Source organism: Pseudorasbora parva, chromosome 6 (genome assembly GCF_024679245.1).
Source record: "Pseudorasbora parva isolate DD20220531a chromosome 6, ASM2467924v1, whole genome shotgun sequence".
In the NCBI taxonomy this organism is placed as follows: Eukaryota; Metazoa; Chordata; class Actinopteri; order Cypriniformes; family Gobionidae; genus Pseudorasbora; species Pseudorasbora parva.
This window is the reverse complement of record NC_090177.1, coordinates 21365549-21393155: the sequence shown is the minus strand read 5'-3', so window position 1 is coordinate 21393155 and position 27607 is coordinate 21365549. Positions and strand designations below refer to the sequence as shown.

The 27607-nt window shown below is 37.9% G+C and overlaps 2 protein-coding genes across 6 annotated transcripts in view; one reads left to right on the top strand and one right to left on the bottom strand.

Moving 5' to 3' along the window:
- The window catches only part of fmnl3 (formin-like 3), a 50359-nt gene extending 29682 nt beyond the window's left edge, over window positions 1-20677 (top strand). For 2 of the 4 annotated variants that reach the window (XM_067446115.1, XM_067446112.1), the window contains 20 exons: window positions 153-229; window positions 1785-1878; window positions 2752-2826; window positions 2915-3025; window positions 3215-3364; window positions 6421-6522; window positions 7275-7626; window positions 8568-8651; window positions 8800-8924; window positions 9020-9222; window positions 9312-9546; window positions 9817-9885; window positions 9979-10059; window positions 10143-10272; window positions 11432-11592; window positions 11668-11769; window positions 12500-12592; window positions 13670-13793; window positions 17028-17155; window positions 18937-20677. In XM_067446115.1, coding sequence (XP_067302216.1) covers window positions 153-229; window positions 1785-1878; window positions 2752-2826; window positions 2915-3025; window positions 3215-3364; window positions 6421-6522; window positions 7275-7626; window positions 8568-8651; window positions 8800-8924; window positions 9020-9222; window positions 9312-9546; window positions 9817-9885; window positions 9979-10059; window positions 10143-10272; window positions 11432-11592; window positions 11668-11769; window positions 12500-12592; window positions 13670-13793; window positions 17028-17119 — 2460 coding nt within the window. In that variant the 3' untranslated portion in view covers window positions 17120-17155; window positions 18937-20677. Of the gene's footprint in view, window positions 1-152; window positions 230-1784; window positions 1879-2751; window positions 2827-2914; window positions 3026-3214; window positions 3365-6420; window positions 6523-7274; window positions 7627-8567; window positions 8652-8799; window positions 8925-9019; window positions 9223-9311; window positions 9547-9816; window positions 9886-9978; window positions 10060-10142; window positions 10273-11431; window positions 11593-11667; window positions 11770-12499; window positions 12593-13669; window positions 13794-17027; window positions 17156-17538; window positions 17588-18936 lie in introns of all 4 variants that reach the window. The other 2 variants (XM_067446113.1, XM_067446114.1) reach the window with 2 other exon arrangements.
- Window positions 20678-21317: 640 nt separating this feature from the next.
- lrp1ab (low density lipoprotein receptor-related protein 1Ab) overlaps window positions 21318-27607 on the bottom strand; it is a 120490-nt gene continuing 114200 nt past the window's right edge. The window contains exons 80-90 of one of the 2 annotated variants that reach the window (XM_067446096.1): window positions 27411-27587; window positions 27182-27322; window positions 26719-26883; window positions 26463-26624; window positions 26162-26330; window positions 25900-26001; window positions 25460-25530; window positions 25271-25364; window positions 24203-24241; window positions 23428-23572; window positions 21318-22954 (exon numbers count right to left, since the gene is read on the bottom strand). In XM_067446096.1, the coding sequence (XP_067302197.1) occupies window positions 22817-22954; window positions 23428-23572; window positions 24203-24241; window positions 25271-25364; window positions 25460-25530; window positions 25900-26001; window positions 26162-26330; window positions 26463-26624; window positions 26719-26883; window positions 27182-27322; window positions 27411-27587 (1403 nt within the window). In that variant the 3' untranslated portion in view covers window positions 21318-22816. The remainder of the gene's footprint in view (window positions 22955-23427; window positions 23573-24202; window positions 24242-25270; window positions 25365-25459; window positions 25531-25899; window positions 26002-26161; window positions 26331-26462; window positions 26625-26718; window positions 26884-27181; window positions 27323-27410; window positions 27588-27607) is intronic. The other variant, XM_067446097.1, reaches the window with a different exon arrangement.

Sequence of the window (27607 nt, the reverse complement as noted above, 5' to 3'; positions counted from 1 at the left end):
TACTTAAAGTAGTGTGAAAACTTACCAAAGAAATAACCTGTTACCCTCCAGATTATTTTTTCATATCGGTGTCTGTCCAATTTACAAATCCAGCACATTGTGGTAAATGTTTTCATACTCTAACCACATTGCTTTTTTCTTTCTCACCCTAGTATGGCTTCAACCTTGTCATGTCTCATGCGCATGCGGTCAACGAAATCGCCCTGAGTTTGAACAATAAGAACTCAAGGTAAGAAATAAGGCATTGTTTAACAGTTTTAAATGGCATTTATGCCAAATATGTTTTTGCATTTAAAAAAAGCGAGAATGAAGGCATAGTTTAATAACGTGGGGTGGGGTGGGGTGGGGTGGGGGTTGTGGGGGTCTAGAGACACGTTATTAAACTATTTTTAACTTGAGTCCCTTGCTGCAGAGTTTCGAGTGCAGAAGTCAGTCATGTCCGTGTTTGCATAGCAAAACAATGGAAAAGCAGCGAAAAAACGCATGGAAAAACGCATTCTGTTTGGACCCCTTAGAAACACTGTAAAAAATCTGTGAAATTTATGGTAACCCCCCCATAAATTTACCATAAAAATAAGTTAAGTTATAAGTTATGTTTTTAACAATAAGAATATAAGGTAATGAAGGGTCTGTTTAACCAGAACGTTTACACAGACTTTACACGTTTACTCCATTTACACAGAACATTTTTGCGAATTTGACGAATTGCTATGGAATGAAAAATGCAAAATACATTTTTTTCTACTTTTAACTTGAGTGCCTCGTTTTTGGAAAGTAGTGTCATGAGCAAGGCACTGTAAAAGCCATAAGATTTGTGCGCTGAAGTCAGTCATGTCTGTGTTTACATAGAAAAACAATGGAAAAGCAGGACAGCCCCTTAATATGTCAATTTACGGGTTTTCACTATAAATTATAAGATGGCTTATTTTTTGCTTATTTTTAAAAACAAAGATACAATTAAAAATCTATATTATAATTATAAAATTACATTTAAAAAATATGAAATTACTTGTATCATGAAATAAGATTTTGGTCATCCCAACCTGTTGAGAAGTGAAAGGTAAGAATGATAACATGATTGATAATGTGATCTCTGTAAGGATGTTCACACTGGCATGTAGTTATTATAGCAATAAGAGGAGGGAATGGTCAAAAACCAGGGCAGGAACATGCTGGCCAAGTGAATTTTTAGTAAAAATAAAATAAAAAAATGAATAATAAGGTCTGTCGTCATATTAATCATATAATCATATTATTAACAACACTAGATGTGCCTGTGTAATGCAATACTTTCAGTTGGGATTAGAGTTGTGCAGTTGTTTTGTAAGAATGAACTCTTTAGTGCATTTGTAGTCAAAGCTTAGATCAGTTTGACTGAAGCATGGAAACCCCCAAACCTTTCTTACATCTTGAAGAGCATCATTCCTTGAGCTCAATCAGTCAGTGCACTAGTCTATCACTCAATCACAGCTGTAAAGGTTTTCTTGGACTGTGCCATTTAAAAAAATCTCTGAAAAAATGATCCCACCTACAATTACTGATACTCCTCATCAGATGTGAACCCTATAAGAGGCTCGAGATGAAAGTGCGCTATCACGTTTCTGATTTTGAAAATTGTATAACAATGGACACAAAGCTGCTGTTCTCCCTGAAGGATAGATCTAAGCAGGTGTGGGTGGGTAATGATCTGTCAAGCTGGTAATGTTACCCGTCTTATTGTGGGAGTTCTGCTCTGCCGCTCTAGTCCGGTTGAATGCTCACAGAAGCTTTTGTTCTGCCTATAGAACAAAGGCGCTGGTCCTGGAGCTGCTGGCTGCTGTGTGTTTGGTGCGAGGTGGTCATGAAATCATCCTCTCAGCGTTTGATAACTTCAAAGAGGTAGATCCTGGGATATACACCTGCATGTGTATTACAAAAACCATAGATGTTATATTAAATGTTTAAGTTGTTTTGTTTTAGTTTGTGCACTCAAAGCCAATTAGCTGGCCATTTTTTGCTTCCCATATGCCTTTGTGGGAAAACACCACATCTTAAACCAGTCGTTTCATTAAACCCATGTCTCTGATAAAGATCTGTGTTTTGGGGGAGTGAACTGCCTGCAGACTCAACCGTTCACTCAACCTCTGTTTTGTTTGCCTAGTCATTTAAATACCGGAAACGGGCCAATTACCCCATAACAGTCCAACTCTATCCTGAGAAAGTAGGAGAGCTAATCAACACAGCAGTTACAACAATGCTGTGAGAGAGACTGAAATAAAATACTACCAGCAGACTGGCAGAACGAGTCTTCAAAGAGTCTGTGGCTGAACTAACTTTGAATTTAGACTAATTAATTAAACATTCCACATTTAATTCAGCAGGGCATTAATAACAATCAAGCATGAAGCTGATTGAAGTATTTAAAGTAAGTAGTATTGTTAATAGCAGCATATTTTGTAAGTTTCCCATTCTACCTTGGTGAAATGTGAGGCCTAACATTGCTTCTTTGCCATTTTGATCCCCTTCTTTTTCCATAGTCTGACTTTGTCCTGGTTTGAATTCTCCATCAGGCTACATCTCATCTGAACCCCATAACCTCATACTCTGCTCTTGATAGAACTAGAAAACTCTTTTTTTCCCCCCCTTTTTGTTCTTTTCAAAGTATTCAAAGTAGGATGTTTATTCGTAAGGATATAAGAGCTATAGTTTTCACACTTCTTATTTAAAAATTGAAACTTGAAACTCTTGAAACTGTTTCTGTGATTTCTGCAGGTTTGTAAGGAGAAGCACCGCTTTGAGAAGCTGATGGAGTATTTCCGTAGTGAAGATGGGAACATTGACTTCATGGTACGTGCACGCAAGCGCTTCTGTATTTTCCAAGCTGTTTGTATGTGAGACATGAATATGTTTTTGACTGTGCATGTTTGTGTCTCAGGTGGCCTGTATGCAGTTCATCAACATTGTAGTCCATTCGGTGGAGGACATGAACTTCCGTGTACATCTGCAATATGAGTTCACGAAGCTGGGGCTTGATGACTTCCTGGAGGTATTCAGTCAATGTTTAAAATACTCTCGAATTATTCAGTGTTTAAATAAGCAAGTAAAATGTTCAAAAGTCTTTTTATTTGAAATCCTATTAAATAATTCAGTCAAACAGACTTTTGTAATATATTCTTCAACTGTAAAGAGTAACCACATGATAAAACATTACGAAATCCCCTGTGTTTCCTCACAGAAATCCAAGCACACAGAGAGTGATAAGTTGTCGGTGCAGATCCAGGCTTACCTGGATAACGTGTTTGATGTTGGAGGTCTGTTGGAGGACGCTGAAACAAAGAATGTGGCCCTGGAGAAAGTGGAGGAGCTGGAAGAACATTTGTCACATGTAAGAACCATTAGATACTCCCTTTCCTTATTGCTAAATGTTATTATAAAAATGTTGAATCGCAATAGAATAGCTGCACCCCTGCCTTATGTGTTTCTATTCTTAAGAATCCCAATTTTGTGCCCTGTGAACACAAATATAGCTAAAGATAAAACGTCTACAACAAAAGTCGGTGATATATTAGTTATTTTTACAGGTAGAAATTGAATGTCATGGAGAATCCTTAGAACCAGAAAAAACCCTCAATCTAAGTGACGGATTCAAATTTATCAAATTTGATTTGTCTACATTTGCTTTGGAAATTCATAATCAGCACTAAACATTTAGTAGTTTTTTAATTACATCTATACAACAATTGAAAGGTTTAGGGTGGGTAATTTTTTTAGATATTTTTGAAGGCTGCATATATTTGATCAAATATTTTTACAATAGCTGTTTACTATTGCAATATATTTTAATTATTTTTTATATGTTAGTAATTGTATATTTTATATGTAATTGTTATTTGCATAACCGAATTTTCAGCAGCCATCCCTCCAGACTTCCGTCTCACATGATCCTTCAGAAATAATTCTGATATTCTGAATTGTTGCTCAATAAACATTTATTTTTATTATATTATTTATTATGTTGACAACATTGGTATTCAATATTTTTGTGGAAACATTTTTTTGTAGTGTTAAAAATATTACTGACCCCAAACTCTTGAATGCTAGTTTATGTATCATTATCGATCACATTTTTTATATCATAATAAATTAGTTTATACATATACAGGTCCTTCTCAAAAAATTAGCATATGTGATAAAAGTTCATTATTTATCATAATGATAAATTTAACTTTCATATATTTTAGATTCATTGCACACCAACTGAAATATTTCAGGTCTTTTATTGTTTTAATACTGATGATTTTGGCATACAGCTCATGAAAATCTCAAAAAATTAGCATATCATGAAAAGGTTCTCTAAACGAGCTATTAACCTAATCATCTGAATCAACTAATTAACTCTAAACACCGGCAAAAGATTCCTGAGGCTTTTAAAAACTCCAGCCTGGTTCATTACTCAAAACCGCGATCATGGGTAAGACTGCCGACTTGACTGCTGTCCAGAAGGCCATCACTGACACCCTCAAGCGAGAGGGTAAGACACAGAAAGACATTTCTGAACGAATAGGCTGTTCCCAGAGTGCTGTATCAAGGCACCTCAATGGGAAGTCTGTGGGAAGGAAAAAGTGTGGCAAAAAACGCTGCACAACGAGAAGAGGTGACCGGACCCTGAGGAAGATTGTGGAGAAGGGCCGATTCCAGACCTTGGGGGACCTGCGGAAACAGTGGACTGAGTCTGGAGTAGAAACATCCAGAGCCATCGTGTGCAGGAGTGTGCAGGAAATGGGCTACAGGTGCCGCATTCCCCAGGTCAAGCCACTTTTGGGCTACAGAGAAGCAGCAATGGACTGTTCCTCAGTGGTCCAAAGTACTTTTTTCGGATGAAAGCAAATTTTGCATGTCTTTCGGAAATCAAGGTGCTAGGGTCTGGAGGAAGACTGGGGAGAAGGAAATGCCAAAATGCCTGAAGTCCAGTGTCAAGTACCCACAGTCAGTAATGGTCTGGGGTGCCATGTCAGCTGCTGGTGTTGGTCCACTGTGTTTTATCAAGGGTAGGGTCAATGCAGCTAGCTATCAGGAGATTTTGGAGCACTTCATGCTTCCATTTGCTGAAAAGCTTTATGGAGATGAAGATTTCGTTTTTCAGCACGACCTGGCACCTGCTCACAGTGCCAAAACCACTGGTAAATGGTTTACTGACCATGGTATTACTGTGCTCAATTGGCCTGCCAACTCTCCTGACCTGAACCCCATAGAGAATCTGTGGGATATTGTGAAGAGAAAGTTGAGAGACGCAAGACCCAACACTCTGGATGAGCTTAAGGCCGCTATCGAAGCATCCTGGGCCTCCATAACACCTCAGCAGTGCCACAGGCTGATCGCCTCCATGCCACGCCGCATTGAAGCAGTCATTTCTGCTGTATGCCAAAATCATCAGTATTAAAACAAAAAAAGACCTGAAATATTTCAGTTGGTGTGCAATGAATCTAAAATATATGAAAGTTTAATTTTTATCATTACATTATGGAAAATAATGAACTTTTATCACATATGCTAGTTTTTTGAGAAGGACCTGTATGTATGTATGTGTATATGTATATATATATATATATATATATAGAGAGAGAGAGAGAGAGAGAGAGAGAGAGAGAGAGAGAGAGAGAGAGAGAGAGAGAGAGAGAGAGAGAGAGAGAGAGAGAGAGAGAGAGAGAGAGAGAGAGAGAGAGAGAGAGAGAGAGAGAGAGAGAGAGAGAGAGAGAGAGAGAGAGAGAGAGAGAGAGAGAGATTTGTGTTCATTTGATCATGTTGTCACTTCCAATATCTTAATGACTTCACCCTTATCAGAGTTCACTGAGAGTTCAGGGAATTCAGAGATATTCCCTAGCATTCACCACAACATAAGGCAGCATATAGAGCTTAATCATTCACTTTTGGTGCAGAGGGCTCTTCAAATATAATTTAATTATCTGACTTGCAGACTGATTGGGCGTATAAGTGCTTAGTTTAGCTCATGCTTGCTTGTATATCTGAGTATGCAGGCAGTGTGAAAACAAACCTCAGATTGTTCCTCTGATCTTGACTCAGTAGTGGGCATTTCTGCTGGGCTAAGTTATGCTCATGGCAAAGGTCTTGAAATTACCGGAGAATCACACGACAATCCTTTTGCTCTCACTGGGGGTGGACACCAGAATTCCCCAAATATTCCACATGTGTGTAATCTCCACTGCTTCAAAAGTGAAAGTGATGCTGCCTCATCTGCTGTGTCATACTGCAGGAAATATTCTCTTTATTGATCTGTAAGAGTGTGAGACTCAGAAGGAAGCTTAAAAGGGTATGGGAAAGATGTTTACAGCATCAGTGCTCTGAACTGCCTCTCTCTCTCCTCTCATTTTTGTTTTGTCACACCAGCATGCTTTCTCACATGCTCCTTTCCTTTTGTTCTAGGTGACAGAGAAGCTTTTAGATGTTGAAAATGATACCATAATGAAGGTGGCAGACTTGGAGAAACAGCTGTTACACAAAGACAAGGAACTTTCAGCCATAAAGGTAAGCAATCACACTCAATCACTTGTATCACCTTCACTATAATGATTTATTTATAAATTCAAGTATAATATAAATTAGTAATAGGAATGATGTTAACAAATTTAATGAGGAATATGTCTAGTAAGGACTGGTTATTAATCATTTGTAGCTTTTGCATTGTCTGATTACTAGATGTAAATGTAGAGTAAGATAGCAACATGTTTTTTTTGCATATGTACTATCATACTCTTTTAAGTACTGTCAAAAAAAGAAAAGAATACCATGACAAATAATTATAGTAGTCATTCAGTACAGTAGAACCTTTGTTTACAATTAGCATTGTAAATCTAGCAAAATTATTATTACAAAAAAATAAAATTATATATATATATATATATATATATATATATATATATATATATATATATATATATATATATATATATATATATATATATATATATATTCATATATATATATATATATATATATATATATTCTTCTGAGAACTTAATAGTTTGATATTTCCGCCTCATTTGGAAAGTCATAGAAATGCTGTTTCATGGAAATTTAATTTTTTCTTTTGCTATTGGGGCAAATTGGAATGAAAAAATGTTTTGTTTTAGTTGCTGTTTATGATTACCTACAGAACCATATTTAGCGCTCAATACAGGACTGACAACCATCTGTCCACCATAGTCTTTTTTGGGGAATTTTCATTTGTTGTATCCACCCCAACGTCCTTGACTCTCTTCCTTCCTATGGTTATCCAGGAGACGTATGAGTCCGCCAGCTCACAGGTGCACACACTGCGGCGGATGATCCAGGAGAAGGACGCTGCCTTCCAAAGGCACAACAACATCGAGAAGCGGCTTCTGGAGCTGGAGCAGCAGGGCACCATCCGTTTACGCAAACAGCCTGATGGGGACATTGCCATTGAGGCTCTGGGTGGAGGAGGACAGGTTAGTGGAGCAGCAGCTGGAGTTCCTCTGAGAGACCTGGGCTCATTTACTCCAAGCATAAGTGGGAGTGGAGGTCAGGGTGTCACTTCACCCGCTCCTATTGAAGCTGTTGCTCCACCGCCGCCACCACCACCTCCACCTGCCCCACCACTCCCTTCAGAAGGTACGCACACAATAGGGTGAATGTGTGTTTTGCTTGAGAAATGTACTTTATCGTTTGTCACGTTTATTCATTATGCAATAAGCTATCACAGATCTTCATGGGAATGCTCGTAAAGAGTCAGAGTCCCCATATGCAGATTTTATATGACAAAATTTGTATGCATGACAATCCTTGCATTTTTACTCTTGTGTATTTAAATTTGCAGCATAAAATTTCCATTAGAAAGAGAGAGAGAGAGAGATGCTCATCAAGGCTGCATTTATTTGAACAGTAATATTGTGAAATTTCATTACAGTTTAAAATAGCTGTTTTCTATGATAATATATTTTAAAAATTAATTGTTCATGTAAAATGTATATTGTAAATGTACTTGAAATAGAAAGAGTTTGTATTATTATAAATGTTTTTAATTACTTTAATTACTGTCACTTTTTATCAATTTAACCCATCCTTGCTCAATAAAAGTAATTAAAAAAATGTACTTAGTGGTAGTGTATATAAATAAAACAACATAATATCATATATTATATTTGTGAAAGAAAATGTTTCCTTTTAGGCGGACATGGGTAAAGATTTCGATTTTTTTTTTATTTGGCAATGGAAAGCGGATGTAAGGATTCCCTTGAAGCTCCAGATTACGGAAACTTTATTAGGCTTATTGTAGAGTAAGATAAAAAGAAAAGCAAGGCAAAGCTGTACACACTTTTCCCTTCTGAGCTAGTACAGAACTTTACATGTACAAGTCTTTGCACGCTTATCAGGAAAAAGGAAGAGCTAAGTGTGTTTCCTTTAGCTAAGGAGTTTTTTTTTTTTGCTTAGGAAGCAGCTGGACTGGAACGAACGAAATATCCATTAAGCTTCTGACTGGTTTAGGAACAGTTTTTAAGAGTAAAACTGAAAATAAATATATACTTATTTATTACATTGCTTTTGTTTTATAGTCGAGTGTGTTCCTATTCCACCTCCACCTCCTCCACCTTTGCCCGGACCAGTACCATCAGTCATCTTTACTAATGGCTTATCAGGTAATACATCATTAAAAATAGTAATGAGAAAACTGTAATACAGTATCTTGGCTCCAATTTGTTGACAAAAAAAGATCAAAGTGAGTGACAAATCACTCTCAGTATATACATATCTATTGTCTGACCCTTATGTTTCTTCATCTCATAGCCATACGCATCAAGAAACCCATAAAAACCAAGTTCCGCCTTCCTGTCTTCAACTGGACTGCACTGAAACCCAACCAGATCAATGGAACCGTCTTCAACGAGATCGATGATGAGCGTGTGCTTGAGGTAATATTTTAGTGTCAATCAGATTTGCACATATTTTCAGCGTGTGCTTCTTGAAACTCGCCACCCATGCCAAGTGCTTTTGTTCTGTCGTGTAGCAGTTGGATCTGGAGAAGTTTGAGGAGCTGTTCAAGACAAAAGCCCAGGGTCCTGTGGTGGATCTATCATGCTCAAAAAGTAAGGTTTCCCAGAAGGCCGTCAATAAAGTGCAGCTGCTTGATTCCAATCGCTCGAAGAACTTGGCCATCACTCTGCGCAAGGCCAACAAAACCACAGAGGAGATTTGCAAAGCCATTCAAACGTGAGCATATACTCAAGGATTTAGTCATATTGTGTCATCATCTCAGTAGTCTCAACTGAGATTAATATGATACAATGTCCATGTTGCAGGTTTGATCTGAAGGCCCTGCCGGTGGACTTTGTGGAATGCCTGATGCGGTTCCTGCCCACGGAGGCTGAGAACAAACTACTGCGTCAGTACGAGCGGGAGAGGAGACCTCTGGACCAGCTTGCTGAGGAAGACCGCTTCATGCTCTTCTTCAGCAAGATTGAGCGGCTCACTCAGAGAATGAATATCATCACGTTTGTGGGCAACTTCAGTGATAATGTCAACATGCTGACCCCGGTGAGCAACTATGATGGCAAACAATTGAAACGGTTTTGCAAAGATGAGATCCTTTGCTGACATCCTTGTCATTCCTGGAACAACATTTGTATTCAGTTTTTACAATTTGGGGTTAAATTGAGGCGTAGACTTATCAACCTATCATTACCCTCTGATTTTAGGCTGATTTTAGAGTTTTTAGGCTTGTAATTAAGTATGTTTGACCATTTTATTCCTGGACCTACAAAAGGTCTAGATGCTGACATCTCTTTAACTCTTTGACATCCACAGCAACTCAACGCCATCATTGCTGCATCAGCTTCAGTGAAGTCATCTCCAAAGTTAAAGAAGATACTTGAAGTAAATGTCTACTTGTCTTTTTCATTAGAAAGGCTCAAGATCTTCTGAAATTTGTCTAGCGTTATACCTGACTGTTTTTTTGTCTCCACACAGATCATTCTGGCACTGGGCAACTACATGAACAGTAGTAAAAGAGGCTCTGTGTATGGTTTCAAACTTCAGAGCCTGGATCTGGTGAGCTTGGTTGTAATTAAAAGTGGCTTTCTATATGATGGTGTAGTTAAATAACAGTGTTGTTCTCACTCATGCTCTCCCAGCTGCTAGATACTAAGTCTACTGACCGGAAGATGACACTGCTCCACTACATTGCTCTGATCGTCAAAGAGAAATATCCTGAACTGGCTACCTTCTACAATGAACTGCACTTTGTGGATAAAGCTGCAGCAGGTCTGTGTCATTCAGGGTTGGAATTTGAATTAAATTGACCACGCCCCATATGATGTTGACTTGAATTTAAATTAGAAATACATGAAGTGGAATTTACAGAAGACACTGAACTAAATTTAATTTAGAAAATTGTCCTGGAAATGAATTATTTCTTTGTGTTGTTTGGCTCCATTTATAAAGCATTGGGGTAAATTAGAGCACTAATCAAATCAAATATTTATGAATTCATTAAATATAGTTTAAAAAAAATACACTACCATTCAAAAGCTTGGGGTCATTCTTTTGTAATGTTTTTGAAAGAAGTCTCTTATGCTCACCAATCATACAATCATTCATTTGATAAAAAAACTGTAAAAACAGTAATATTGTGAAACACTATTACAATATATAGTAACTGTTTTCTTATTTCATATATTTTTTAAATGTAATTTATTCCTGTGATAGCAATGCTGCATTTTCAGCATCATTACTCCAGTCACATGATCCTTCAGAAATCAGTCTAATACATTAATTTGGTGCTCAAGGAACATTTAACTGCTGCTTAATACTTTTGTTGAAACATGCAGCACTTTTTTTAGGATTATTTGATGAATAATGAATAGAAGGTTCAAAATAACAGTATTTATTTTAAACAGAAAACTTTTTACATTTTAAGTGTATTTACTGTGTATATTGATGAATTTATATTGCTGAATAAATGTATTCATTTCTTTAAAAAAATCTTACTGACCCTAAACTTTTAAATTGTAGTGGATGAATAAATGAAATGCAAATTATGGGGACATTTTCTGAGTTACTTAATGTATTAAACATTTTTTTTTTTTTTTACACAATTTATGCAACTTGAAATGTTACAAATGCAATAGCATATGCAGACGTTAACAGTAACCTAGATCGATAAGTGCTGTAAAATGTCATTGTCAGTTAATGATACCTAACGCATTAACTAATGTTAACAAATTAACATTTATTGTGAAGTGTCACAACTATATTTCTATAGGTACCATTTCAAAGACTGAGTACAAATGCTATGTAATGTTTATGAAAATAAGTTGTGCGTATGATTACCTTAATTGGTGATTCATAATGAAAAATGAGCTGGAAAATCCATACAGCAATTATATGAATAACTACATTAATTTCAAATCTTCGGTTACAGTCTCTCTAGAGAACGTGCTGTTGGATGTTAAGGAGCTCGGTAAGGGCATGGATCTTGTCAGGAAAGAGTGCAGTCTGCACGATCACGCCATACTTAAGGGCTTCCACCAGACCAGCGAAACACAGCTGGACAAAATACAGAAAGATGCCAAGACTGCTGAGGTGTCCTCTCTGTCTTTTACAAAACATTTTCTGGCAATTAAACAGTACCATATTATTAAAATCTCACATTTACAGGAGGCCTTCAACAATGTGGTGCATTACTTTGGGGAGAGTTCTAAGACCACGCCGCCCTCTGTCTTCTTCCCAGTGTTTGTACGGTTCATCAGAGCCTACAAGGTACTATAATCCATTCAGTTCTTCATTCAGTGGTTCTAGACACGGCAGAGCACACTAAAGAATAATGAATCTTCCATATTTTGACAAGGAGAAAACACATTTGTGGCTCTTTATAGCCATCAGGTCAGGAAGAGACTTTTATTTTCTAAGCCCAGGGAGGAAGGTGACCCGACCTGCTTTCAAGGCATTGAGGACAGGAAGGAGTCGTCCACACAATCTATTATCTTGCATGTTTAGTAAACATGATGTGGTGAGAGATCTGGCCTGCTAACTGAAAGGTTGTAGGTTCAAACCTGAATGGACACACTTTCTGTGCGTTTATATCATTTGGCCATCCTAGTTTTAGTGTCTTCCCTGTTGAAGCATCAGCGTCAGAGCGCAGGGGTGGAGTAGCAGACGTTAGCAGAGGGTGAATAACAGGAAGGGGCAGCTGGGCTGAGATTTAAGGGCAGCTGATGTGTTTAGACTGGGCTTTGCCTTCACCACCTCTAACCCGGACACACACACATACACACACCTCTTCCTCACATTGTTCTGCTGGTGGATTTATGAGTCTACATGAAGAACTGCAAAAAGCTCTAAGATCTCTGTGTTTGTGTGTGTCCATATTCATATCCCTTCTCAGAGGTTGCTGTAATTGTTTAGATGTGAGGTCGTAGCCTGTGAGGTTTGTGCAGTGTCAGGGCCCGGATCACAGTTAACCCTCTAACGGAACTGTTGTTTTCTGCAGGAGGCTGTGGAGGAAAACGAACAGAGGAAGAGGCAAGAGGAAGCCATGAGAGAGAAACTACTAGCACAGGAGGCCAAACAGCAAGACCCCAAGGTGAAATCTGTGCAAAAATACTGAAATACCGCCCCTCACACCCCGATACACTTAAATGTGTATCATACTAGAATTGAAAAAAAGTTGGTAACAATTTACACTTGGGTTCCAGTTGTTAAAAGTTACATTAGTTCACCCAGAAATTGAAATTTCTCACCCTCAAGCTGTCAATTCTAGGTGTATATGATTTTCTTCTTTTAGACAAATGCAACCTGAGTTATATTGAAACGTGTCCTGGCTTTTCCAAGCTTAATAAGGGCAGTGAATGGAGGATGACATTTTGATGCCCAAAAATGCATCCATCCATCATAAGCATACTCCATACGGCTCAGAGAGGTTAATAACGGCCTTCTGAAGTAAAGCAATGCATTTGTGTAGGAAAAATATCCATATTTACAAAAAATATAAATAAATAGCTCCCGGCAGACAGTCTTTTGGCACAAGTTGACTTGCGTAGGCTAAGCCCTGATGCGATGTAGGAGTAGAGTAAGCTTTGGTGCCTCTCGTGGTTCAAACAAATAGGGCTGGGCAGTTGATGGACATCTGGGCAGTTGATGGACACCACTGACTTCCATAGTTTTTAAGTCAGTGGTGTCCATCAACTGTTTGGTTAACGACATTCTTCAGAATATATTCTTCTGTGCTCAGCAGAAGAAAAAAATTCATACAGATTTGGAACAACTTAAGGGCAAGTAAATGATGACAGAATTTTTATGTTTGGGTAAACTATCCTTTTAAGGATATTTTCAACATTAAATTCAAAAATATAATTACAGTCATAAGTTGTATCTGTTAATATTATTTATTGAACCTGAGATAACATGAACTAACAATGAACAGTTGTAGTTTTATTACCTAATGGTAAAAAATAAAAATAAAAAAAAATCCTGTAACAATTGTATTGTTCATTGTTAGTAAATGCATTAACTAACAGGACCTTATTTTAAAGAGTTACTTATGCTAGTTATTATGCAATTAGTTAATGACCGTTCTGGTTTCTGTTACAAACTGTGAATTTGCCCCTGAATATTTTAAATATTTGAAGTGCTAAATAAATTTCTTGATTCCTCAATGCAGGTCCAGGCTCAAAAGAAGCGACAGCAGCAGCAGGATTTGATAGCAGAGCTCCGGCGCAGACAGGCCAAGGACCACCGGCCTGTATATGAAGGCAAAGATGGCACTATTGAAGACATTATCACAGGTGGGCTGGGCAGGACTACAATACCCATCAGCCAGGGGTCAAGAATCACTGTGGTGATACACAGCTGTCCGCATCAGCAATACACGCTCTGTTATGTTAAACAACAGCCCTTATAGCACAATCAGCACACTTTACAAGTGCACATCAGTTAAAACCGATGGTTTGGGATTTAAATCAACTCTCAGGGATCTTCAGAGTTAATTAGATGGTGTGGTGTATTAACTAAGCTCTTCCTTTCTAAAGTAAATAAATCATAGAGGATGCCTATAAGAGAGATTGCACTAACTGAGCAGGAAGAGATAACATCCTTTCACCAAAAATACCATTGATTAACAATGTTCTCAGGCAGTTTATATTTATTTAATTATTAAACAGAATTCTTATTTGGGAAAACACTCTCTGTGAGGCACCACTTTGTTTAAGTATTTTTTTCTAAAAATAAATAAATAGTTTTAAAAATACAGCCAATTTAATCAGAAAATTGCTCTTTAAATGTTTTCACATGAAGTTCAGTAAAGTTAAAATTCTAAAATTGCTACTTTAACTTTTCATAAACAATGTTCCAGACTTCTTCTGACAAAACGAAGAATAGTCACTTTCTCCTCTCCTGTCACCCCAGTCACAAAGAAACCAGGATTTAATATTTAATAATGCTTACCATGCTTCCTGTGCCTCAGTTAATTATTTAACAGACTAGTTTTTCCTTAAAACCTCCAAATTTCTGCTTTTGAGGTTCCAAGTGTGGGATCTGTAAAATTGTATTAAGGTTTTTGAAAGAAGTGTCTCCCATTTATGCAAAAATACAGTAAAAAAACGGTAATATTGTGAAATATTACACAGCAAAACCCCCAGTGTTAACTCTGAAGAAGTGTTAAAGTTAATGAGATAATTAAGTGATGATTAAACATTAGTGCAGACACCTGATGATGACAAGCAGAATCGCTGAAGGAAAGAGTCACCATTTTTAGATCACCATTGATCAGTTTACTTTAGTTGTTTTTTTCTGGTTGCTTAGACTGTTAAGACTGTGGGTTTAGAAAACACATTTTGTTATGGCAAAGAAAGCACAGTGAAAATCTGTTCAGGAGTTGATTATGTTTTCATTAACATTATTACTGTAATCATCATTTAGTGACCTGATAAACTAATGTCATTTTGAAACCAATCTCTTATTATATGGATGATATGTTGATTTTATATTATTTACTACAGCAGTGCTGTGATGTTTCTGCACAAACAGTTTGCAACTAGGCCTACTTTATTGCCTTAGACACACACAGACATCAAGAATCAGCATATTGATCTCAAAAATGGTGACAAACGACACATCAGAAAAACAGATTAACTCTGAAAATCACAAAACAAGCTACTAAAAAGTCCCATAAAACAGCAAAAATAAAAAAAATAGTTTTTCCTAAAACAATTAATCTTATAATGTATTTATGCCGCTATGCATGCTGTCAGCCATGGGTGAGTTTGGATTGGTTCACCCAAAATGCACTGCAAAAAAGCTTTTTGACGCCCACCATTGTCGAGATTCATATGCTGATGCTTGATGTCTCTGTGTGTCTAAATGACATGGATTCAAAAATCTCTGATTATATTGAAAACACTAGATCTTATGCTGAAGAATCACAGGACTGCTGTAATCAATAAAGTAAATCCAACTCAAAGATTAGGCTCTAAATGACATCAGCGATGCTGCTCATGATAATTATGTCACAACGCAACCAAACACTTGATCACATTTCTTTTCTGGACTTTTCTGGCTTTTATAAACCAGTTACAGCATCCAGACAAAAACTTATGTTGTAAAACCAAGGGTCAAGAGACCAAAATAAACACTGATCACCATAATGGTGACTCTTTCCTTCAGTAAACATCAGGTGTCACCCCTAATGCTCACTCATCACCTAATTAATCTCTTAATTATCTCATTAGCTTTAACACTGCTTCAGAGTTACCTTTAACACTCTTACGTGTGGTGTCAAATAAACTCTGAAGAGTGTTCATTTAAAACTGGATTTTTGCTGTGTACTATTTACATTTTTGAATATACTTTAAAATGTAATTTATTCTTGATGGGAAAGCTGAATTTCCAGCAGCCATTCCTCCAGTCTTCAGTGTCACATGGTCCTTCAAAAAATATTTTTCAGGATTATTTGATGGATAGTTTAAAAGAACAGAACCAATTTGAATTTGATCAATTTTATGCATCTTTTCTAAATAAAAGTATACATTTGTTAAAAATTTACTAAACCCAAACATGGTAGTGTAGTAGGTAGATATTAAAGGGTTAGTTCACCAAAAAATTAAATTTGTCATTAATGACTCACCCTAATGTTGTTCCACACCCGTAAGACCACCGTTCATCTTCAGAACACAGTTTAAGATATTTTATATTTAGCCCGAGAGCATATCTAAGTGTATGCACACTATACTGTCCATGTCCCGAAAGGGAATAAAAACATCATCAAAGTAGTCCATATGTGACATCAGTTGGTTAATTAGAATCTCTTGAAGCATCGAAAATACATTTTGGTCCAAAAATAACAAAAACTTCGACTTTATTCAGCATTGTCTTCTCTTCCGCGTTTGTTTTCAAACCTCAAAGATTAAAATGGTCATGAATCAGCTTATTGATTCATTATTCGGTTTGTGTGTCAAATTGCCAAACTGCCGAAATCACGTGACATTGGCGATCCGAATCATGAATCAATACGCTGATTCATAACCGTTTGGATCTTTATTTGGACTGCTTTGATGTTTTTATTCCCTTTCTCGACATGGACAGTATAATGTACATAAACTTGCATACACTCTTGGACTAAATATAAAATATCTTAAACTGTGTTCCGAAGGTCTTAAGGGTGTGGAACAACATTATGGTGAGTCATTAATGACATCAATTTCATTTTTGGGTGACGTCCCTTTAAGATGTCTTGTGTTCTTGATCATATAAGACCAAATGTCCAACCAAACAGCAGCAAGCAAATATAATTAATTTAATTAATTAGCAAGCAAATAATTAATTGACATGTGTTTTTTGCCTGTAATAAGTTAAAATGGAGTAGGTTTGCTATGGCTGTTAAATAGTATTGAGAACATCTAGCACAAAAAAATCCAGGAAATTGCAAAGATCAAACCTAATGGTTTCTCTTTTTTTAAAAATATGCTTCTTCTAAACCTCAGATTTAACGTTCTGTGTCTGACCTCCTTCCCTCCCTCCTTCAGTGCTGAAGAGTGTGCCCTTCACAGCCCGCACGGCCAAACGGGGCTCGCGCTTCTTCTGCGATACCAACCTGTTCGACGAGTCCATCTGCTAGCCCCCCAAACCCCCAAAAATGCCCCTAATGCCGCAGGTTGTCCCGTTCTCTTACCAGTCGCAGTGCATGCATACCACCACTCGCATGACCCACTCTGTCACTCTGGTTACCCAGCATCCTCTACTAACCCAAACACAACAGAATAGTGGGAAACACAAGCTGTAGCCGTTCACAGATCTGAAACGGGGACCGGCCAAATCTTTCTTTCATTTATGACAAATTAACTACAAATGCATTTGTATAATATACTAGATTTAAAATGAATAATATAATATAAATGTTCTTAATCATGGGTCTTTGTATTTGTCATATTGTCCAGAGAGATTTGGCCTGTGTAACAGTCCTTGTTATGTTTCACTTGGTTTGTCATCTGCTAACTCTCATCTTCTCTCCCATAACTGTTTGTTCTACCTTTCCAGCCGAACAGGGGAATAATCTGAGTAAATTTGAGCACAAAATAATTGGAGGGTAAGAAAGGCATCACGGAGCTTCATCTCGCTTTGCCTTTTTACCGTCAGCTCAATTGCTTTAGCTGTGCTACATTTTGCACAATGCTACAGTGCTGAAGCTTACGCGGCCAAATGTAGTCTTGGACTGAATATTGCTTTTTTGCATTGCTAATTATATATTTTATGAAACTTTGTCACTGTGTGAAATAAATATAAGATAGTTAGCCTTAAACTTAAACACAGAACAAAGTACCACATGATGGTGGTGATAGTTTGTATATATCTAATATTATTAATACAAACTAAACATTGGATGGTACAACACTTTATATTATTTTGTTAGTAGAGTTGTAGCTTTTCCTCAGTACTTTCTCTTTTGGAAAGGATCCAGGAATGAAATCTTTTTCTTGTCATGTCTGTTGCATGTAAAGCTGTCTGTCCGCTGTACTGTGCTGTTTAGCTAACATGTTTACGTATGTCCTCTGCTGTATATCGTCACATGCATGCAAATCTATGTTCTGTTCAGCAAGATCCGCAGTAAATGTAATGGTCATAGTGGTATAGTGTTTCATTTTGTACAAAAATGTTATAGTATCGGTCAAGACCTGCTGAACACTGAATCTATGTTAAACGGTCTTACTGCAGTGAATGTATTTTGTTGCGTGTCTCTGTTAGTGTTTTACACTGTATGCTTTATAGAATCTGTAAATCAGTTATTGAGATTCACCCAAAATAGAAATTTGTGTCATTAATTACTCACTCTTATGTTGTTCCAAACCCGTAAGACCTTTGTTCATCTTTGGAACACAGATGAAGATCTTTATAATGATATCGGAGAGCTTTCTGTCCCTCCATTGACAACTAAGCAACTACCACTTTCATAAAAACTTTCATTTTTATTTTTACCTAGACCAGTACAACAGTATTATTGGAGCGAGTAATTAATGTAACAATTTTCATTTTGGGGTGAACTAACCCTTTAAAGGAACAGTTCACCCTTATGTCATTTGAAACCCAAACTATTTTCTTTCTATGATGGAACCTAAAAGGAGAAATTTTGTAGAATGTCCAAGGTGCTATTTTACATATACACTACTATTCAAAAGTTTGGGAATGGTAAGATCTTTTAATGTTAAAAATAAATAAACGGATGAATGGCATGAGGCTGGGTAAATGACAGAATCACCTTTTTGGATGAACTGTTTCTTTAAGATCTGGGTTCATAAGAGCAAAAAAAAAAAAAAGCATTCCGTCAACCTTTTCAAAGACAGCACAATTATTTGCAGCCAGCTCAAGTGCTGAGAATGTCCCCTGCTACCCTGAGTGTTCCCTGATCTAACTCTAACTCTCTCCCTTCCCCACTCACAGATCTCCGAAGCCAGCCCTTCCTGCGAGCTGACGCGGTGATCCGGAATGGGTGGAAGCGACCCTAAAGACCCCTCACTCACTCACCCTCTGCTACTCTCCCCCCGCTTTCTTCTGAAATGGCGTCTTCCTGCAATTCACGGTGACTGAGGGAAGTGCAGGACCAAACCAATATCTTTGGTTTCAAAGGGGTGGGGAAGTTATTTATTTATGGAAATCCTTTTTGGATTCTGCACTGGAGGCTCTTTCAATAAAGCCATTAAAGCACAGACATTAAGGGCTGCCACCCTGGCATCATGAACGCTCACAGCACGCAAATCCTGAGGAGCGTTGGTAAAAGCTTGTGTTGGCACAGGAATAATGGTTGTTGTGGTTGACACACAGACAGCAGTAACACTAGCCTGCTGACCTTGAAGAGCCTTCCAACGGGATCTCACGCCCATTAACGTGGATTTCCTCTTAATGTGCAATGTAAGCATGACTTTGTGTCTAGTGGGATAGCGCTGAGGTCACTGACTTCCTGGCCAGAGCCCGTTTGTACAGTTCTTTAACTATGAACTCCTAATCCTATTCAACTACTTGGAGCAGACTAGCCTGTCTCCAGTATTTTAACCCAGACCAGTACTATTGTTACAAATAAGTGCCTTTCTGTTGAGTCAGTATTATTTCTTATAGCCAAAATTGATGCATCTAAGTTTATACTATTGTTAATCATTATGTTGTAACATAAGGTTGTAATATAATATGCATTTGTCCAAGAATGCATTGCAGCGTTAACAAAAGAGCCTGGACAAGTGCTCAGTTTGACTGACTTTGTGCCTTTTATTGATGATGACTCTATCTTCACTAAGTTCAGAGAATAGAGCCCTGATTCATTTTTTTACCCCCCAGATTTATGATGTATATAAATGCATTTTACTCTGTTTTTAAAAGAATGCCAAATGGGAACCACTCCAGGATTGTATACATTACAATATAATCTTTTGAGTGTGCAATTTGTACTTATTCGCTCTAAACCAGTTACCAGAGACAGAGTTAGTAAATGTTAGTAAAAAGGACAGTCATGATTTGCAGGAATTAATTTAAGTTTAAGCCAAAACTGTGTCATATCACTTGTCCCTAATAGAATTATTATTCTCTTTGCACTAGCACTGATTAAGCGATTCCGAAATTGAGCTCTAAGCAATAATGTACATGATTTATTGTGAATAATTGCTTTGTTGTGCATCCAAATATAGATGCACAGTACAAAACAGCCTCAAGTGCCCATTTCTTTTATTAGAGTCAATTAATGTTGATATTATTGACAGATTTTATTAAAATGTTAAGCTAATACATTAAATGCCGTCTTTGATGTTCCTGACTGTCTAAAAAAATTCTAGTGTTTTGCGTCATAGGTATTGGAACAATGTTCTGAGCAAAGTAAAAAAAAAAAAAAAGGGACATATTACTGTATGACACTACATGTTGACTTAAGAGACATGAACATCACTCTTAAGAGACAAACAAAAATTCAATACTAATGTTTTTTTTGTTTTGGTTTTGCATTAGACTGAACTTTTTTTTTTATTGACCTACTGTTGTACCGCGGCATAAACTAAAGCAAGCCATTTGGGAGGAAAAGCAAAGCACAAAATGAATGTACCAAAGTTTTAATGTTATTTGGTTGATATGGACCAATGAATGCAGAAGTTAACTGGATATTCTGTTGAAGTGGCAAATAAACATATTTGAGACAACTTTATATCACTTCTGTCAATCATTTTTGCGCAATACAAGTAACGTTTTTGTATTAATATGTATTTCTCCACCGTATATTGTGGTTTAGATTTAGCTATGGTTTTGAGATAAAACATCTAGGTAGGATATTTTAAAATGATCAGCATATGATCCCCATTTTACCCTCATCAGATCTAGTACTAACTAGAGCAAGTCAATTTTAGTTTCATAATTTGATTTGTGACATGTATATTTTTAAATAAAACATTTTATATTATCAGCCCAATATTAACTTGATTCTATTAAATCGGAGTCATGCCCTTACAAAATATAGCAACATGCAATTTTTAAAACTTGGCTTTCAAAATGAAAGAAACCTAAACCATGCACTTTGAGCCCTTTTTCTGCTCTTTCATCCTGGGGGCTCTGACCTTTGACCTACAAACTCTCTCTCTCTCTCTCAAAAAAAAAGCTTTTTGTTTCAAAAAGGTCCACTTAAATCCATTTCCAAGCTACAGCAGAGCACCAATCCAGAAACCAGTTATTTTTGTTCTGTACACATTTTTATTTCTCAATGTGTTATTGTCTGAGATTCATGAAGTTCTCCAGCTGGAAACAAAAGAAACGAACATCACACTCTCTGCGAAAGAAGGGCTGAGCCACCATGCATTTCTACTATAAAAAGCAGTTTAATTATTTTGTATATAAAAAAAACCCAACATAAAAACAAAATGAACCAACAAAACTACAGAAACGGTTGCAGGGTTGTGACTAGTCATCTGTGACAGTAAAAGGCCACTAAGGGCCACGCTAAATTACATTTGATCGTAAACAGAGCAGACACTTTACGTTAAGTCCAGATGCTCGGATGAATACTGTTAACATGTATCTGTTGAGCCAACACTAGTCTTTTTGCGCTGTTGGATCCATGCATTAGCCTATGGCACACGGGTTACCTCCATTAGAAGCAGTGGAGGCTCGGCCACAAGGGGGACTAGCCGAGTCTCTCTACAGGTCAGGCAGATGAGAATGATGGAAGAGTAGCAGCAAGGCAGTGAGTTATTACTGGATCCACACAGACCTCACAGGAATGCACTTACACTGAGCATAAAAAGTCCATAAGACACAAAAGTTACTAGTGAACTAAAAGTGACATACAGCTTCCACTGAAGTGGTATGGAACAGTTCGGTCAAAACCACACCGACCGAGAGCAGACAACAATCATCTCCTGGCTGTTTCCGGCGTGCTGGAAGACATGGCGTCAGATGAGGCCTGCTCTCACCCATCCTTTGGACGTACCGCTAACGTACACACCAAGGCCACGAATACCCTGGAAGAGTTCTGGAATGTTCTTACATTTACCATCTGTTTGGATTCATTCACTCATTCATTCAATCAATCGACGTAGTGCCACATTTTGCATCTTTTCATCCATTAAAACCCCCCCGAAGCTAAAACAAAGACAGTTATATACTGCTATTCGTACGGGTGTCTGCTTGTATTCCTGGGTATATTTGTCAAGACACTTTGTTAATTATATATGTAAATATATATAAAATCAATCTGTGCAAGGAGTATGACAATCATCGTAAGCGTTGTTCTCTGAGATAACAGTATAGAAATAAAAGCGATGCTGACTTGTCGCAACACTCGCGCACGCATATTCGTTCTCAGCCATCTGAAATCACACACGGGCGAAGTCAGCATCAGTATCATTCAGTCGGCCATGCCCCCCTCCCTTATATTTCATTAGCAACACTTGGTAATTTTGCTTTTCCTGAAACAAACATTGATCTCTATACAATTCATACAAAAATAAACTTAAACCAAAAAAAAAGAAAAGAAAAAAAGATTTCCCATATTGTTGTTGGCATCTGGTTGAGCAGAGAGGTAGTGGCTAAATGGAGGGGAGGGGTGAGAAACCGGGTGAGCAAACATCCGAAAAAGGAAAAAGGAAACGTTTTATAGAAAATGCTTTCTTTTGTTGACCAGAAGGATTTGTCAAAGAATAAAATATAATACTGCAATCACATACAAAAGTGTCCTTCATTTTTTTCTCATCTTTTTTCTTTACATTTTGTACAGTGTTCCTGCTCTTGTTGCTTTTCCTCTGTCGTGTAAAGGCATAACGGTCTGCGTGAGGGCGGGCGTCCGGCCGGGACTCTACGCCAGCGGGTCTCCCATGTCATCGTCTCCCGCAGACAGCAGCTCCTTCTTCTCGTCCGTGCTGGCCAGAGAGTTACGGCTGTTATGGGCGCCCATGTAGAGGGTGGCGTACACGGGGTTGGTGAAGTTTGTGGGCTGCGAGAGAGACACCGATATTACAATTCTGATGCAGATAAACTGATCGTTATTGTCATAAAATTCTATACTATTTTGACTAAATAAAAAAAAATTAAAGACCAAAAATAGTGAATTTAGCCATCACAACATTATAATGTAAAGTAGGCAAATGGGTTATTCACTTTGAGATTGGCAAAATATTAATTTTAACAGTGTTATAAGTGTTTGGAAAAAAGCAACTTTTAAATTGCGTAACAGCAATAATTTAGGTAAATCTAAAAATAGGGCAAATGTTCCAATTTAATTTTCAAAATCAAAATTATCAAATTTTACAATAGTTAAAAAAATGCATGTAATCTTTTAATATAGCAAAATTTATAACAGACATTTTAATTGTACAATTATAATGGATACAAAATATTATTTACAATTTTGTATTATTACACGAACCGAGTGCTCAAGAACATAGGAAAATAACATTAATGTGTCACCTTATCTGGATCCAAGTTGAAGTCGGAGTCCAGCAGCTCCCCTGCATCATCCTCGGGCTCTCCTTCATAAATCTTGTATGCCGGGTTCCCGATCTCAACGTTCATGGCTCCGTTGGTCATCCTCTGGTGCTGGAATCCTTTAGCTCTGCAGACACAAACACCAGTGAGCAGTTACATCTATGTCCTTGCCTCTTCGCAAAACACACCTCTGCAGGCCGAGCCAAGACACAGGAATTTACACTCGCGCATACACAAAATAGCCTATCATCAAGCAACTCACAAACACAAAGACACAGCTGCATCCACCAGGGTCTCTCCTGCCGTATAAACACATGTATACATGGAGCAATGTCACTTTGCAGAACCATCCATGTGCTTTCAGGTGGAGACTGCCAGCCAGAGTGAGTGACTCTGCAGGGTCTTAAAGAAAGCTGGATATCCACAAGACATGGTCCAATACGGTCAATGAGGAGCCAAACACTTCAAGCACGACACTGCTCTCACAGACAGATATAAACACACGCGTCTACGGGATGGCACAAGGAGGAGAGAGGGGGACAGGACGCAGCCCAGTGCTACGTCTTGCACCAACCAGTTGATCTATTTTAGCTTTCAGTCAATAGATCCCTGTGTTGAAACAGGTGAAAACCACAGGAATAGCACAGTAACAGCACAGGAACAGGCAGGAGAAGCAGGGAGAAAGAGAGGTATGATGATGGGGAGGAAGATAGGAAAGGATGGACAAGGATGGGACCCTGCTGTTATAGAGTGTTACCGCGAACATCTGGAGCTGGGCTTGCCCCGCCTCACAGACCTGAGAGACAGAAAGATGCAGTTTAACCAGAGAGAGAGAACGAGAGAGAAAGTGAGAGATCTGGAAACTGAGTTTAGTGTTAAAATAAAGAGGAATGTGGAGAAATGAATGCTCTAAAGCAGGGGTCTTCAACAGTGGGGGGTTGGGAAGATGGTGCTAATTATATATTAACGCAAACTAAGTTTTGTGGAAAAATTAAAATGCTTACAATTAAAAACCAACATGGAATTACAATCATAAATAATTGTTTTATATATAATTACTATTTTTAATTAGGTAACTATATTGTCTTTATCCAAAGTAATATTTAAAGTGCTCCTATTATGGATTTTTTTTTAATTGTTAACCTTTCATGTAGTGTGTGACAGTTCTAAATGAATGAAAACATCCTGCAATGTTTTAAATCTGAAAGTGCACTGTAAAATATGTATATAGTTATCGTCTCTCAAAATTAAGAGTCGACATTGAGTCAGCTAAACAAATCGTTTTTCAAAAGAACCGCGAGCCATTTCATTATGACGTCAAGACGAAACATTAGCATATTGCCCATCCAATTATTGCACGCGCAGATACCAGGGAGAACATGAACCAACGCAAACACTGCAGTGGATACTGGATAGCATCATGTTGAGAAGACGCTGTGCTCTACCATTAGTTCATTGTGTTTCATATTGTGTAGGTATTTCGCTAACCGGCTAACTCACGTTATCACTGTCTAGTACAGAAATACTACTGTAAATCAGCTGTGGGCTGCAGTATTATCTAAATCTATTAATGCAGATTGTCTGTCCTACTTACTACTTTGAGTAAAGATAAAGGATGGACCAAGATTTGTTTTGCAAACTAATGTTACATCAGTCATTCATGTTAGTGCTTGGACTGAAAAAGACCCCTGCTCTACAGAAAAATGAGGGAGATGACAGAAAAAAAGTCTGATCAATAATCAAAACAAGTTTGGCTAGAGAATGACTGAGCCCTGGAGTATCTCAGAGTTCCTCTGTACACAATTAAATTGCTGTAATTACTTACCCACGCATTCTCTTCTTGTACCACAAGATAGCACCAACTACTAACAGCGCGAGTAAGAGAAGTAACATCACTGGGATGACCACCGACGGAGTATCTGCACAAAAGAAACAACAAGCAAAATTACTGGGCAGGTTTTTTTTTTTACCTTGTCAAACTAATTGAAAACGATAGAAAGATGTTGGCACTTACTTCCAGAGTCTGAGTTCTGAACAGGGGCAACATTGAGCTCACAGCGAAAACCTGACCAGCCTGTGTGACACCTACATAACACACAAACACACTTACACTCACTGGAAATCCTTACTTTTTTTAATCAAACTTTGCTATTTGATTGTTCCAGCAATTCTAATACAGAATCTTGATAACATAGGTTATGATCATGCAATAGGCTGGGTTGTCAGCTACCTTAAGTACAGAACCCAGGGCAATCAGGTAGACAAGGTTTCATCTGGTGTACCACAAGGCTCAGCACTAAGCCAACTTTGGTTTGCCATTTTCTATATTCTATTTGGACTTATAGATATCATCCAAAAGAATGAAAAATGTATCTATTTATTTGCTTCTTTTAGCAATAAAACATTTCCTAGAACATCATAGCAATTCCCTTTATAAAGCATTAACCATTTTACCTGCACTGTGGCAGCCTAGTATGAGGGTCTACAGAGCACTGGCCCTCAATGCAGAAATCATCACAGGTGTAGCAGGTGGGACGCTGAGTGTTATCAGCGCATCTACACACAAAACATCATTTTTATAGCACCCACATAAACAGCACATAATTAATTCGCATATATATCATATATATACAGCTCATCTCAAACCTGCAGCAAAGGCTAAGTGTTGGTAGATTATGAAATGTCTATGAAAGCCGAATTATTTGAATATACGTACTTGCATGTTATTCCAGCTTGTAGCACTTCACACTTGCCCGCGCCACAGTATTCACACTTGTTCAGCTCACATTGTGGACCAAAAAACGACTGATTGCACTGACATTGTTTAGTGCCGTTCATCATCTCCATACAAATACCTTCATTCTTACAGAAGTCATCACATTGACCTGCACAGATTGATTTCCAGCAGTTATTCCACTTTATAATGCATGTTTCATTCATTATTAAGGCTTTTGTGAACACCAACAGCTAAGAAAATACTGAATCCTCTGTTTGCAGTGACAAGGAATCAAACTCACGGTACTGGCACTGGTCACCCAGGAAGCCGTTTGGACAACGACAGATTGGCTGGTTGCCCTGGTTGACAGTGCAAGTGCCCTCATTCTGGCAGTAGTTATTACAAGTTTGCTGTTCACATCTGGATCCGGTGAAGCCAGTCTGACAGCGACAGGTAGGAGCACCTGAAGAGAGGAAACAGCCAGTGTTGCTGATGTAGCTATAGGGAAATGTGCAAAGCCCTGGCCACAATGGCACAATGTCAGTGAGTGTGTGTACCTGTGCGTGATGGGGAGCAGGTTCCTCCATTCTGACAATACTCCCTGCACTTGTTGATTTCACAGTGTTCTCCGCTGTAACTGGTGGGACAGCGACATTTGGGCTGGTTCCACGGGGTGAGGAAACAACTGCCGCCATTCTGACACTGAACGTTACAGGTGGGAGCTAAATAATAATATGATAAACACATTACTGTTGATCATCTGAAGCTTCATAATTTACTCAAGTTGAAATGCATGAGAAATAAATAAATGCAAATCTACATTTGATTAAAAATGTATATTGGCTCAAAATAGCATATATTATTTACATTGAACTATGAATATATTTGGTCTACTGTCTTGATATGAATTATTACTATTTAAATGGTTATTCCATATTTCAGTGTGTAACACGGTTTCAACATCACTGAACAATAATTTAGTAATATATAGTGTGAAAGCAGTTGATTAGAGGGTCTTACTGGTGGGGGACTGGGTGACGGGGGGCACCTCCATACAGGTGCCATTGTCAGGTATGTGGTCATTAGGGCAGGTGCACACTGGCCCACTGGGACTGAGCAGACACAACCATTCACACTTCTTCCTATCACATGGGTTAGTCACTGTAAAAAAGTTGGGAAAAGACATACATTTTCGCAATGAGACCTTTTAAAAAATGCATCCACAACACGCTTTTACACAGACACTCACTCTCAGGCTGTTTGTAGCGGTGATAGAGGGCTATGTCAGTGGCGTGGTTGATGCCAGTGGTCAGATTCTCTGCCTGGCCTTTACCAAACTTGTTAACCCGGAAGACAAAGTTATTGGTGTAGGTAACCCCATAAATGTAATCCTCAAAGACATCAATGCTGAAGGGGTGGAGGAGATCTGCGAGAAAGAGAGAGAAG